The 15,872-nt window shown below is 41.6% G+C and overlaps 1 gene segment (V, D, J or C); it reads right to left on the reverse strand.

Moving 5' to 3' along the window:
• Positions 1–647: 647 nt before the first annotated feature.
• On the reverse strand, positions 648–3,036 carry LOC127576459 (T cell receptor alpha variable 9-2-like). The segment is given in 2 exon segments: positions 648–922; positions 2,946–3,036. Coding segments are annotated over 2 exon segments (366 nt in total).
• Between the last annotated feature and the right edge of the window lie 12,836 nt (positions 3,037–15,872).

Below are 15,872 nucleotides of genomic sequence, written 5' to 3' on the forward strand. Positions count from 1 at the left end.
ACTTGCAGACTGTTCAACCTCTTCACAGTAATGATTCTCTGACGAGGACATCGCACCGTTTGATCTTGTGCATATTAATTCCCGGGATTTTTTTTTCTAGGTGCAGCTGAAACTTATTTCCCCTCTGCCGGGCGCTGCTGTTACGTAAATTCAGGCGATGTTTCTCAATAACCCGTTTTCGTTTAGTTTATTCCTGTTGATCCAATCTCACCTGATCTTACTTAGTTTATTTTTATAAGATCGATTTCTCTTGGATCGAGTGCTCAGACTCCATCTGTCATAACCGCCCAGACCCGAATATGCTCCGGATGAACTGCACCCATGACACCTCTGGCAGTATTTCTTGCACTGGTACAGACTGTGCCGGGCGTGGTCTGGAGTGGGTATGAAGAGAATAGAGTCAGGGAGAGATAATAAGCGTCATTGCGACCAGACGCGGCCAGTTTATAGTCCAGAATTCCGAGGGCGCCGCAAGGCGCTGTATTACTGCGCGACAAAGCCAGACACAGAGAGGAAACGCGGCGTCCCTGCGCAAATTCCTCTGTCCTGTTCACAGCTGCAGCCGTGTCTGACAACGCAGAGAGTTTTTGTGCAGGCTCAGCCGCGCTCTGTGCGTCTGTGGGTCTCAGGGCGCAATAATACACTGCCTAGTCTCCAAGCTGGGTTTCAGAGACAGTTAGCGGGACGGTTTTCTTCGAAAGATCGAGAGTGGCCGAGAAGCGGCTCCCCTCATTTTTCGACTCGACGCTGTACCTGTGTATGTGCAGGAGAAACTCAATGTAACCATCCGAATGCTGACGGTACCAGAAAAGTTTCGGTTCGTCACTGGCAGTTGTATAATTACAGTGGAACTGGATATCGCCCCCTTCACTCACGTTGATCGCAGCCGGGGTCTGTGAAACGGAGTCTCCCCGGCAATGTTCTGGAAGAGCAAGGAAAGAAACGAAATCAAATATCCTCACTTCGTTCTGTTTCCCACACCCCCCGCCCGGGCTTTGCAGCTCGCCGACAACGCTATTTTCATTGCGTTCCTCGTTAGATTGACAGGTGAACAGAACACTGGAGATTCGTGAATTGTAGCTGCATGTCACTAGTGAACTCACCGCTCAGGAGAGCTGCCGCCGTGAACAATATATAAAGAGTCACCATGTTTGCAGAATGTGGACCCTATTCAAGAGAATTTGAGCTTTAAAATGCCTTATTTTTCTGAGTGGTTGAGCTAAATCCAGTGCCACTCCTGATTGTAGCGTTCCTGCCTGTGAAAACACGTGGCATCCAATCAGTTCGACTCGTGCTTTCTTTCTCAAATTATCTGATTGGCTCATGGCTCATTTGTCACTTTATCCTTTTGATTATCTGGTTTTTGTCTTCCACAATCCAACCAATCAACAAACAGCTCCTTTGTTCCAAGATGTGTGACGTCGCAACGTCGGAGCATTCAGCGATGGGTGTTCCCTCTTCCTGTAGTTAAATAGATTGAAATTAAACCTGAACTGAAAATACAGCGGGTGCTAAAATCTAAAATTAAACTGAAAAATATTGCAAATGGTCAACATAGCGGAAAGCAGCTGCGGATAGAGAAACAGATTTATTTATTCAGACGATGACCCTTAAAGGAATTAACTCACTTCGCTAGCAATGACACACTGACATTCAGCATGGGACATTGTTAATGGGTTTCTAGTTTCGATGTCCGGCGCTCCCAGAGAACAAATAAAAAGTATATTTTTTTTATTCACGAGCGTCGCCTATAGTCGAAATACAGGAAATTTCAGTAGACATCTTCGAGTGCAAAGGTTGGACGGAGGAAGATTAAAAACGGTGTGTTGGCATTTATTTCAAGTGTATTTATGAACAAGTGTGGAGATTTTCTGCAGCAATTATAGTGAACGTTGTGGATACGGCGACTGAAATAAGGTCGACGTACCAGCCCTGATAGAAGGTTAGTCGTGTTGAAGAGAGTGCAAAACATCATCCAATTGATTTCTGGAAATACAGCTTTATGCTGTGGGATGAAATTGCGCGAACTGGAATTGTTTTCGTTGGTGATCAGAAGAGTGACAGCTGATCTCACTGAAACGTACATGATCCTTATGGGGCTGCTTATCATCGATGTTTCCAAGCTAACATGCACAGAATCACGGTCATCGTCCATAAATAAGAGTTCATTAATCTGTTTCAGATGTGAAGTCAATGGAAGGTAATTATTTGGGAATATCCTGTTTGGGAACACACTTGATTATATTGAAGAAGGTGATCAATATGTGTTAAGATAATCAAAGATATGAAACTTGTGCAGATAGTGGCGGTGAGTTAAATGTCACTCAACCCTTACCGAATGACGGAGAGGGCAGGAGTTGCAATAACTTACTTCTGCTTCTCTTACTTATGTTCTTATATTATTACGCGTTTATTCGTCAATGCAAAGTTTGCTATAGTTCCTAAGTGATGTGGAAAGTTTAATTCTTTTTGTGATACGACCACAATCTCAGTCCCAGATGCTAACCATTGAGAGGTTTTTGTATGGATTGACTGCTCACCTGTCACAGTGTGGGGTTTAGAGAGCAAAGATACACGGCAGAGTCTGAGAGAACAGTTCCGGAGATACTCAAAGGAAATATTTTCTTTTGCGCGTCCAAATCCGCAGAAAAACGGGGAGGGAGATCTGAAGACCGATCTTTCCCGTCCTTGCCGAATCTCTTCAGTAAGTATCTCGGAGCTTCCCCAGGACGCTGTATGTACCAGAAAAGGTCGGGAAAGGTAGCCGATGTGGAGTAAGTACAGTTTATTATTATGGTATGTCCATCCTGAACCGTTAGTTCAGGCTGATCCTGGGAAACCGTATCTTCGGCAATCACTCCTGCAACAAAATATTGAGAGTTCAAACAGTGTGTGAATGACTGTGACCTACGGGCCACAAAATGAGCACATGAACTGAGACTCACCTGGCAGCAGTGCCATTAAGATCAGCAGCAAACAGGAAGCAAGCATGGTTCCTGGTCGAGAGTCGGACGGGAATGTGAATGTTTTCATCATGCTCACACGTTGAAGAGCAATATTATAGAGGAAGATCAGATCTGGGGCGGGCTTCGTTCAGTGAAAGACCCCGTAGGTGTGGGCAGGCAGAAGGTTGGCTCATCGATCTGAAATACAACCAACCATGAACCAATCAGCGGGAGCTGCAGGCCAATCGCTGCCGACTATCTCTAAATTACGCGCGCCTACCCTTCAGTGGACAAAATATTCCCGCTGAAAAATGTCGGACGATTTGATAAATATTGTCGCGTGAAGAGTGCAGCAAGGTGCAATGGGAAATTGAGACACAGCCACACAACGAGATAAAAAAATATGTTTAAAAACACTCATCAGGACAAACAGCATGTCTGGAAGGACAAACATAGCTCAGTATTAAGATCGAATACCCTTCATTAGAAACAGATAAAAAGATGCTAGATGATTGTGCACCCACATCTCAGATGATTTGAATGAATGGAGGCTCGGATATGAGCCAACAGCGCCCTCTTGTGTCCCTTAGCGGCTGAAAGCAGAACTTCAGGGAACCACACAGAGGGAACACCAATTCGATCACGCAAGTCCGCGCCTCACAGAAATACACACAGATATAAAGCGTGTTGCAGAGAAATAAACATAAAAAGCATGTTCTGTTAAGCACAGTCAGGCAACTAAGCAGACATGGACAAGGCGATACACTCTAATATTAACAGGATGCCACAGGAAAAAGAAAACAAATGCATGAGGGTGTCAACAGTTATTGTTGGAGAATTGTGCTTCAACAAAGAGAAGCCCAAATAAGACCCACTCTCATCACGAAGCATCTGGACTTCTGCCAGATTTTTCGATGATGCTCCAGGGTGTCAATTGTCGTTGATATCTGCTCCGCCACAGGACCCAGATATAGAAAAGAAGAACACGGAAGTTATGTTGGCGTTATCCACAACCTTGAGCATTAAAAGCAGTTCTGTTCGCCACATTACATTCGGTATGTTTCCATTAATAGTGAGAATGGGGTACCTTTGCCCAACCTGTACCTGGATGCTATCTTTATTTTTATGTTTCTTTGTTTACAGAACAATGTTCAGAAGAACATCCAAGTGTTTTGCTTTTTGTTACTGTATTGTTTGAGACATTAGCATTTGGTTCTCTATTATTCGATTATGTGCTCGTGGGGATGTTCCATTCTGTTTCCTTCTCTCAGTATTCCAATCTTGGACTTCTAGCTCTGAGATTATTTTCATCAACGCCTCCGTCTGGTGCAGTGGTGTTCAGGGCAGAAACCAAGATAAAGAAAGTCACCTAATGATTAGTCTCGACTGACCAAACATTATTATTTTATAAATTGAAGAAGTTGCTGCAAAACAACTGAAATATCCCAAACCGTAACATAATCCAATTTGGGATACAGGGATGAATTAAGGAATCGTTTTCGAAGTTTCTGCTGTTGAAATACATAAGCTATCTAAATACAGGCTACCTTTTCAATGGATGCCTATTCAAAGAAGGATCTACTACATGCAAACTGACCAAGTTCAAGCATGCCCGGAAGGAGCAAAAAACCGACAAATGATCGTGTCGCCTTTGACCCCAAATACTTACATTTTGAAAAATAGTGTCCAGTTTAGATAGCATCTGTCACGAACTGTGACATCCAAACGCACGCCGCAGCCCCTTTTATTTGAAAGGTCATCAAAATAATTCAGTAAATCGAAAGCCAGATTATGCACAGCAAGGTCCCACAAACAGCGGCACAGTTTAGTAAGGGCGCTTGTGCGATGAATATTCTGAGGACAAAACTGAATGATCTCACGCTTTTCCTTAAATATCTGCCGTGAGACCTTGCACGGTCACTATAGATTACAGGGACAAGCTCTGTTCTGTCAAATAGCTGAAGCAAAATACCTGCCAGATCACCACATTTGATGAGGCCTGTGTTGGAGGTCAGTTAGATGACATCTTCCCTGTCAGCGGTACTGGTACATTGGAATTTCATGTCTCTTGGTGGATATTAGCGCAACGCAGCCAGTGGCCTAAAGATGGCAGAGACTCCCGATTGTGCAACAAAGTGTGGATTGCAGGATCATGAAACATACCACCAGTGGTTGCACCCAACGAGATATTCATCAGGATCAGACTTCTGCGGAAAAGGCATTTACGACGTGCTGACTTCAGGACACAAGGTGAATATCTTTGCTCTACGGGTGTTCACCATGATTCCATTCTGAAAACTTAATGCTGTACCTCAGTTGCTCCCCATCTGTGCGAGACTGTTTCAACGTTCATGCCGCCTTTCAACACAGACATCACCAACACAATGACCTGTCAGCCTGAAACTGTCCAAAACTGCAGAGAGCTGCAAACAAGTTCGATGTTTGAATTGAACTATCTATTTCTTGCACACCCAGAGACACTCCGGCCGATATCCTTTCTCAAATTAAACGTTGTTTTTCGCTCTCTAGTTACCATTCCGTCTCTATTCTTATCAACAGAATGTGAAATGAGCAGATTCAATGTGCAATCAACTTATTAGTTAAAGTCTCTGTATTAGGCGGAAACCTCACTGAGGGTTTATGTTACATTAGTCCATGCCTTCCTCTCCTAAACAATGGACACCGTTCTGCTCAGGTTACATAAAGCACTGCGCATGTTTAGATATCACTAAGATTTCCATATTTACTATATTAAGCCAGGGGTCATGGTTTTACAAAACAGACCGTCTCTCTGTGCATATTACGCCCTTTCTTTTAATTCACAGATGATACTGAATGGGCCAATGTCATGTTTGCCTTCGTCTCCAAATATAAGAACAAAGTACCACGAGAGCCTGAGAAATAAAAGCTGGATAGGCCACACAGCCCCTCATACATCCACCATGGCTAACATTGTACTTCAGCTTCTGCAATAACCCCATATCACAACTCTCCTCAATTTCCAAACGTTGTTTAATGATTGGCTTGAATATATGCATCAACTGCGCTCCAAAGCCATTTGACGTGGAGAAATATATATTCTCCAAACCGCCATTGTTCATTTTACACACGATACCCTGCAAACCGACATCGTATAAGACCACGTTTCTGTAGATATTTGAGGAACCCCACCGTTGTTTGCATTATTTGAGTCCCTGACCGGTTAAGTTAATTGAGGTTATGTCACCACAGTGAACATTGTGTCTGCCTTTAAGACAGATGATTCTGTACATAATCCTTTTCAGATGAAGTATTTTATTTTCACATGCATTATTTTGGGACTCCGTTCTTATTATGCAAGGCTTCGTGCTGCTTATAATACATTCTGTTTGGCATTAATTATTGTGTTCATAGTTTCATTGAGAAAACAGTGCTCAATATGTTCATATAATACAAGGCTTCGTCTCCATGAAGAAATATATATTGCATTGGTTATGTGTCAGCTCTTATCGTTTTCCTCCCTCTTACAGTTTATGACACATTAGATGATTCCATGTACATATTGTACGGGGCTCTCTACGGATGCGCAAAAGCAACTGAGAATATATTCTAATGTATAAAGTAACAAACGACAAAAGCAAGGTAAACAAGCTTCACGCAGAGTCTGTATCGGTTGAACTCATTCTAGGTCTTGCATCTTGAGTACTCAAGCCTTGACAGATTCATATCAACAAAGGCTTTCGAAGTTGAAATGTATAGGTGTTGTAATTTTGGATGCTATCTCTCCCTGAAAAGCACATTGTTACGGACTCAGTGAAAGTCCCTTTAAGATAGAGAGTGTGTGTGTATGTGTGTGTGGGGCGTGCTTACGTCAATAGAAGATAAAGGACGTAATGACGTTGTTGGAGAAGAAGAAGGAGAGAGAGAGAGAGAGAGAAGGGAGAGAGTCACCAGCCTGCTTGTTTTCTCTATCGATGGATGAGAAACAATAACTGTGTTTGCCACTGAAATCCATGTATGGAAGTTGGAAGTAATCCGGTGGAGTTTACTTTGTTGCTGACCTGTAGAAGGAAACAGGTATTTGTGTGTGGACGACCACGATTCGGATGCTTTTCGGGGTGAGGAAGTCACTACCGAGTAAACACTGAAGTGTCGTTTGGGTTCCATCGTGGAACATTTGGATTTCGTATGTACTCTCTCTATGTTTTTCTACATCTACATCTTATTTTCAGACAACGGTGGTTGTTGAAGAAGCCCTTGCTCATGTTTCACCTTATGGCTTGCGGAACTGAACTTTAAAACCATTCAGGAACTGGGAGTTTTGGACTTTGTCACACACACACACACACGAAGAGTTTAGTTTTGGGGTTAACGTTCGAGGTTTAACATTCTTGAATTCTAACATACTAACATTTTTTTTAACTTTTATTTTACGTATTATCATAAGTAGTGATTAATAAAATAGTTTTTAACACTGAATCATGCTCAGTGTGTTTCTTTTGTTGCTGGTTTGTGACAAAATGGTTTGTGCCTGTCTACGTAACGGTGAACTCTTTATGTGATATCCTGCTCACTGACTCTTACATAACAAAAAGCCCATCTTGCTCGAGGTGAATTCTGCGACTCAGACTCTGCACGTGTAATGTAGCGTACCATTTGTGCTTATATTATGCAATGTCTTGCACGTGATTCCATCACACTAGCCCTGGTCTCCCTTTACCATTTACCTCATGTCTTCCCATTTGTATTACATTGGATACTCTTCATAAACAAGATCACTTCATGTCTTCTTCCTCTTACATTTAACTGGACCTTGACTCCACATAAATATTGAGACCTTATACCTGCTAATATTATAATTGGTCTGATCGTTGTGCATATTGTATAAATACACCTCTCACCTTGGAACACGCGAGTTTGGACACGATGATTTTCGTCATAGATTTAACATTCAGCTACCTATATTTTACAACTGCCTGCAACATTTAACTTCAGCTAAATTTGATTTCTGGCACTGTTATAACCACATTGGAACTTTACTTTGTGTATATTAAACAACCTTTTGTTAAAATACATTCTCAGTTGCTATCATACATCCCAACAAATACCATGAGGAGTCATCTCTGTGTGTTTCACCAAATCTCAATTACATTTATATTATCCAAGTTCCTGCCCTTGTTCATATTAAGGTGAAATTTCTCGCACCATATGTTATGTCAAATTCTTCATCTGTTTATGCTACACGAAACTTTCTCCAGTTATAAAACGGATTATTCCTTTTCTACAGACAAGTTCCTTTTGAAACTGTCTGTTCTTTCTGAAAAATAATTGCATCTGTTTATTTAATATCATCCGTTATTTTATTCACATAAAATTGGCCGTTCTCTCTGTTCATATTTTGCATGAACTATATTAACCAATATCACTTCAGGTATTTTTTACATTGCTCTCCACCCTGTCTGCATTTACATATCACAAGTTCTCGAAAATGTTGATATCATGATTGACCTTGTGGCGGTACATATTATGCTGAAGCGTGTCTCTCATGCAACAAACGGATGTGTACATTGTTCCATTGATTTTGGAGATTTAAGACTGGAAACTTCAGCTATCGATATTTCACAACAGCCTGCAACTGTTTATATAAGGTAAGGCTTTGTAATTGCAACACCCTGTCCCTTATTACATCAGTCGAACCCCGTCCGTACTCAGATTACACACTGTATTTTAAACTTACGTCTGACACTCATTTCTGCTTTGTGTTCTCCAACCAGTCGCCCTTTGCTTGCACATGGTTCTGTACTAATTCACATCATTTAAGTGTTTTTTTTAATCTTTCAGGATATGAACGTTACTTGCAAGGAAAACATGCATTCGTCATCATTAATTAACTTTGAACATGTGGTAGTGTACCGTCTTTTGAACTGCTGCTGTCCTGCTGCCGGATCTCGCGATGTTTTTGGGAAAGCAGTTGCAGGACTTACACAGAGATGATGAAAGGCTGAAGTTAAATTTACGATCCCCAGTTAGTGTGCGATTTGGAGATGAACCTGCAGGAGTTGGCGTCTTCATGCATTTGAAACTCTGATTAGTAGTAGTGACGGATCTGATGCTGCCCTCTGGGCTAGTTGGTGATATGTCACTAGATCAATGTCTATGCGAATTGCACATAGCTCTGTACGTCCCTGTGTCATTGTAGGTCCAGATTGGCATGGACGAGGACATCCACTGCGTATTGCAATGCACATTACCATTACCAAAGTTGCCAAACCTCTGAGCTGTTTGTATTAGTTTCCGTAGGAGAATACATCTGAGAACTCGGTATTAATTATACTGAAAAATATCACTTAATGTATACATCATACTGCATCATATCAAGGATTATTTTGTTTTTGACGAAGGAGTTAGTTTTTTAAGTATCAGATTATACCTTACCTCTTTGTAAACGACACTGCTCATTTGACATTAGTCTTATCTCGAAAATGGATCTGATACTGTTAAAACCAAATTGGGACTTGATTATGTGTACAATACGCAATCCCGTGTTTACCAAAATTATGTACTTCTCCATGTTGTCTTTTATTGCCCTGTCTATATTTTTGCCAGGTCCTGGCACTGATTATTTTATACAATGCCCAGTAGCAACAAACGCAATACTGCATAATGTTGTTCCTTTGGAGGCAATAGTTTCCCATTATGTAAACATTTAATTTGAGTCTGCTTGGACCTGCAAGGGCGCCTTTAAGAATTCAAATCGCATTGGTTTAATGTTTTTATGTATAACGTTAGATCCCGTGTCCGTGTTATGGATTATATTGCATTTGTTAATATCACTGGATCTTTTACGTGTTTATTCAGTTGTAACCCCTGCTCAGTTTATATTGCAGGGAAACTTGAATATATGCATTTTGCTCTAAATATACATTTCAGTTTACGCATTCAGTTATTTGAATGCATTATTTACTTCTATTTCCAAGGTTGGGTCTCTGTTGACATTTCACTTGCTTGTAAACAATTACAAGTCACAAAATATTTTGCCTGTCTATATTTTGCTGGAACCTTAATGTGATGTTACTTCAACAGACTGTGCCCTCCCGTTGTAACTCTGGACTGGGCAACAACACTGCTGCCAGTCTAACGGTCAAGCCTCAATAAATATATAACAATCAGCCGGGTCTCATTCTCTGAAATACTAGTCCATGTCTGTGCAATTCTTGTGCTGGACCCTGTTTTCTACCTCTTCTCCCTGAATTGCGCTGAGGGGTATTATCACTGGGACAGTGGAAATTGCCTCTGGAAGTTAATGGACTGCTGGTGATTTGATTATCAAACAGAACAGATGATGTATGGATCTACATGAATTTTACATGTGCTATGGGAGATGTAAAGTTCCAGTGAGTAAATGATGTCTAATGGACCTAACAGTTCTCTTGAGCTGCCTTTAATTTTGGATATCTTGGCATTTTGTTTTTTTTTATTTCCTCCCATTAAAATCAGCTGAGATAAGTTTGTATCATCATTTCCATTACATCATTTATTTAAATTGAAATTACTTTCTTACAATGTGTTTAATATCATTAAAATTTCTCATTAATTCATTTTGTTGTTTTTCTACTGAGTGTTCTTCTTTGGTGAACAATGTGACCCTGTGGCGGAGCCCCACTGAATATCACTTAAATGAACAGCCATACTTTGGGGAAGTGCTGTAAATCCGTTGTTGTGATACCCGGCTAACCTTATCGGCTGGGAGACCGGATAGTCCAAAAGATCATTCCAGTCATCAGAACGTGAAGAGTGAGAACGAAACACTGATGTTTTATCTCTGGAAGGAAACGAGAAAATGCTGGAAAAATTACCGGGCAGACAGTATCTGCTCAGAGAGAAACACAGCCACCGTTTCATTCCATGGCATTTGTTTTAGAAATCTGAACTTTTTTTTATTCTCTTTCAACCGCAAATGTAGTCAAAAGTCAATGTTACACAGACTTCAATTTGAAATATTCCACCCCATATTTTTCAACTGCTTACTTCATTTTTATAAGAAAGAAAGCAAATCGCTTACATGAATACCTTGAACACCTGCTGATCATAGGACATTTGCTAGGCGGCGTTGGAAAAGCCAAACCTAGCACCGGCTCTGGGAGGGCCCACACCAGATCTTAGCACGAAATTCAGAGGTTAGTGTAAGCTTTTCTCTTTACCACACGGTGACATATGCATTTACGGTGTTCGTTCTAAAATAGTCATTGAGTTGATGGAAGTCTAAATTGGAAAATCCCATTAAAATATCGTGTGTTATTGCACCTTATTTTATTTTCATAATGGAAAAAAGCCACAATGATTGCACGATAACGTCTCAAGCGACAAATCAACAAAGCTCAAATGTTTCTATTGTTACTCAGACGAGAATTAAAACTTTCCAAGTCCAGATAAAAAAACAGCTAAACTCGTGTGTGTAATGATTGTTGAATTTGTGGCAGCTTCCAGCAACTGGAGTGAACGTTATTTTATTATTATTTTCTCGAATAAATGTTATCAGGAATTGGAGATGTTTTTGCCAATGCGTCTGCGGGAAAGGGGCTTGAATTAAGCCAGGGAACTGGAGGACAAGAGCCGCATTTTGCATTATGTGTTAATGTTGAGACTGTTGTCAGATACCGAGGAACGACATTATCTTTGGAAACAGGCCCTTGGGTTAACTGTGTCTGCGCCATTCGTCCACGAATCCCAAAATTAGTGCGCATGCACAACTCTGATGATCGACACAATTCACCAAAGGTGCGATGACAGACGACTATTGTTACGAAACCAAGTCCAAAAATTACCTTCGTGCAACTAAATTAGTTCTGTTTTGTAGGCCACAGAAACCCCCATCCCATCCTGTAGACAACATTTAATGAATCTGGAACAAATTTCTTTCCAGCCGGCTACCACTCCTGGACTCTCCAGCAATTTGCCTTTTAAACGTCCACATGCTTAATATACACACAGCCCAGAACGTTTCGGTGATTTCGGCCTGCTTCTTGGAACAATCTTCGCAACTTACAATGCCTCTTATTTCCTTTTCCTTGTCATGCTGCTCGATATCTCCCTTGAATAAGGTTTCATCTTCCTTCCGTCTCAAGATGACACATATTATGTGATTCTTATCAGAGCAGATTCCAGTACAATTGGAGCTTTCCTGCATTTTACACAAACTCGATCACATCACAAGAACAGGTTTGTAGTTTGTTTTCGGTGCTCTGATAGCAATATAGAAAACGATAACCAATGTGTCTGCAAGGAAGGAGCTTGGATTGTGCCAGTGAACTGAAGTACAAGAGCTGCAGTGAATACATTGCATCGGTCCAGGTGGTGTGGATACTTAATTTCACTGAACCATCTGTACTCGCAAACCACATGGAACACATGAATGTCTGAAATAAAAATTAAAATCTCATTTTATAGTTATTTTGTTTCACGTAGTGCTCAGCTGATGTTTGTGTAAGGAGCGGTCGTCCTAATGAGAATGATCACGCAACATCACACGGGGCTCAACACTTACTTTGAAGAGATATCCCGAGGGAGGCGATCTCATGTTCCCGAATCATTTTTCCTTACAGTATAAATATAAAAATATATTGGTGCGCTGACATTTCTGACGAGTTCAATCTGTAAACATTCAGACGTGCGTCACCTCAAAGGAAAAATGAGTTGGAATCGGCACCAACTGATAGAGTGTTATTATTACCCAATTTTGGCAGCAATTGGAGTACCCGGTTGGCCACTGATGGGTTCTATGTTGAATCAGAGAAACAAGCAGGTCATACGATACCAACATGTTCTCAAGTTTCGAATTAAAGTGTTTTTTGCAGTATTCCAGTCAGATATTTATTACCTCAGGCACATATTGGCACATTTGTTGACAATTCTCACATGTACCGAGGTACAGCGAAAAACGTGTCTTGCATACCGTTCATACAGATCAATTTATAACGAAAGTGCATTGAAGTAGTACAAGGTAAAGCAATAACAGCATTCTGAATGAACTGTCACAGTTACAGAGAATGTACAGTGCAGCGAGACAAAAGGTCGGTCATAACGAGGTCGATTGTGAAGTCAGCAGTCCATTTTATCGTCGTAGTTGAATGTTACATCGTCTAAGACAGCGGAATAGAAGCTGCCCTTGAGCTTGTCTGAAGAAGTACGTACTACATCTTTAGTATCTTCTGCCCGATTGCAGGGGGAAGAAGGGAGAATGTCCAGGGTGGATGCTGTCTTTGATTATTTTGGCTGTTTTACCGAGGTAGCGAGAAAAATATACGGAGTCCAGGGAGAGGCGGTTGGTTTCCGTGATGTGCTGGGTTGTGTCCTCAACCCTCTGCAATTTCTTGCGGTCTCGGACAGAGCAGTTGCCACACCAAGCCGTGATGCATCCGGATACTTTCTTTGGTGCATCGATGCATGTTGGTGAGGTTCAAAAGGGACCTGAGGAAGTAAAGGCGCTGGTGAGCATTGTCGGTTGTGGCGTCATCTTGATTGGAGCAGGTCAGCCTATTGTCTATGTTCACTCCCAGGAACTTGATGCTCTTAAACCTCTCGACCTCAGCATTGTTAATGCAATGACGAACATGTGCACCGCCCCTTTCCTTCAGTCGATAAGAAACTCTTTTGTTTTGTTGACATTGAGGTAAAGGCTGTTGTCATGACACCATGTCACTGGGCTCTCTATCTCCTTTCTGTGCTCTGACTCATCGTTATTTGAGATACAGTCCTCCACGGTGATATTATCTGCAGTTGGAGTTAGAGCAGAATCTGGCCGCACATTCGTGAGTGTATGGGGAGCAGATTAGCAGGCTGAGGACGCAGCCTTGTGGGACACTAGTGTTGAGAATGATCGTGGCGAATGTGTTACTGCCTATCCTCACTAATTGCGGTCTGTTGGTCAGGAAGTCAAGGATATATATGGATGCATTGCCTTCATTGTCGGCGGATTGCCTGATTTATGCACCGTAGCGTTTTGTAAAAAGAAAATCGATGTTAATGAGAGACAATTCAGCCAATGCACGGTTTCTATCTGGCACCGAATAGAGCTCCATACCATCCATATCATTGTCTTTTGACACTTGCACATTTGTCATGGCGTTAATATTTGACGAATGTGGATTTCTCAGGAACACGGCGGACTTGCGTTCCAAGGAACTTCTCCCTTTAATTCAGGCACCCTCGCTCTGGCAGCAGCCTCGCAAATCTTTTCTGAACTCTTTTCAGTTTAACCACGTCTTTCCCATGATCGGGTGACCAAAACTGTCCACAGGACTGCAAGTGCGACCTCAACAACGACTTAAACAACTGCAACATAATGTCCCAACTCCTCTACCCAATGCCCTGACTGATTAACGCCAGCATGCTAAACTCCCTTTTTCACCACCCTGTCTTATTTTGACGCCCCATTAAATGAGCTATGAACTTGTACTCCGAGATCCCTCTGTTGCAATACTCTCTCTGTTAGTTTACCACTCATAGTATAAGTCCTAAACTGGTTGACTTTCCGAAACGCATGACCTCAAACGTATCTGTATTAAAAATCCAATTACCACTCCTCAGCCCACTTCGCTAACTGATCAAGATACCATGCAATCTGCCATAATCTTCTTCGCTATCATCAGCACCTCCTAATTTCCTGTCACGCGCAAATTTACAAATCCAGCCTTGTGCATTAACATCGAAATAATTTGTGTAAAGGATAATTAACAAAGGTCCCAACACCGAGCCCTGCTGCACACCAGTCGTCACTGGCTTCCATTCAGAGAGACAACTTTCAAACACCACCCTCTGCTTCCTACCTCCGAGCCAATTTTGCATCCACCGAACGAGCTCTCCCTGGGTTCTATGTGACCTAACCTGGCAGACCAGCCTAACACGTGGAAACTTGTCGAAGGCCTTGCTAAAGTCCAAATAGACCGCACCCACGTCTGTACCCAAATCTACTTTTTTCGTTTCTTGTTCAGAAATTCTAAAACATTTCTCGAATACGACTTCCCACGCATCGGTTGGGAAAAAAAGTAACATTAAAACAAAGACTTCTCCATTCCAGTAAATCACGAAATTGCGTTCTGATATTCAATTACAAAATTAATCTTTGCCTTCAGGAAACAAGACAAATTGTCGAATTACCCGGTGAGAAGGTCTGTAATTTTGAAACAGGAGTCATCTTCTCGCTACGAACGACTTCTGCTTTTCTGAATATCCATTAGCACAACTTCAGCTTTGGGATCCAAAAACTCTGAAATTCGTTTCTTGGACCTCTCCTTCTCCATTCCCCTTTCTTCCTTTGATGAGCTCCTTGAAACAAAATTCTGCGATAAAGCCACTGTGCAGTTCCCTTTTCATCAATTGACGTGGTCAGAAAACAAATTTGTTTGACAACCTTCTTTAGGAGGCGTTTCGAATGTTCTCATTACAACATTTACCGATGTTTATTTTGTCTCAATGTTAACATTTCGAACAAGATGTTCATTGTTATTAAAAGGTTCCTTCGGTTTATATGGAACTAATTAATTTAACAGGAAATACAATTAACGGGAGTGGGTGAAGTTCATACGAATAAGCACAGATTATTTTGTTTAAAGAAGACAAGTCTAAATAAGGTGAAAATATAAGGGAAGGACCCGGTCGGAGCACGTCGGCCTCAATGGAATTTTAGAATTCAGGGCTGATTCTAGCAATGTCTCCAATTCCAACTGAGGCGGCACAGAGACTGCAGTCCAGTTGAAGTTAAGAGTGACGATGCAAACGTGAGAGCCATCAGCATTCTTGTTCAAATTGGGTTCACCGTTCTGGGCCATATGATCAGGTGCATCATGAAAATGAGTGAACACATGCCAGAGCATTTCTTCAGACACGGCAAGTGAATGGGCCGCCTGTTCACGACGTGTTGATTGCTATGATCCCAGCAGACAGTATGTG

This window comes from Pristis pectinata, chromosome 12, assembly GCF_009764475.1.
Source record: "Pristis pectinata isolate sPriPec2 chromosome 12, sPriPec2.1.pri, whole genome shotgun sequence".
Classification (NCBI taxonomy): domain Eukaryota; kingdom Metazoa; phylum Chordata; class Chondrichthyes; order Rhinopristiformes; family Pristidae; genus Pristis; species Pristis pectinata.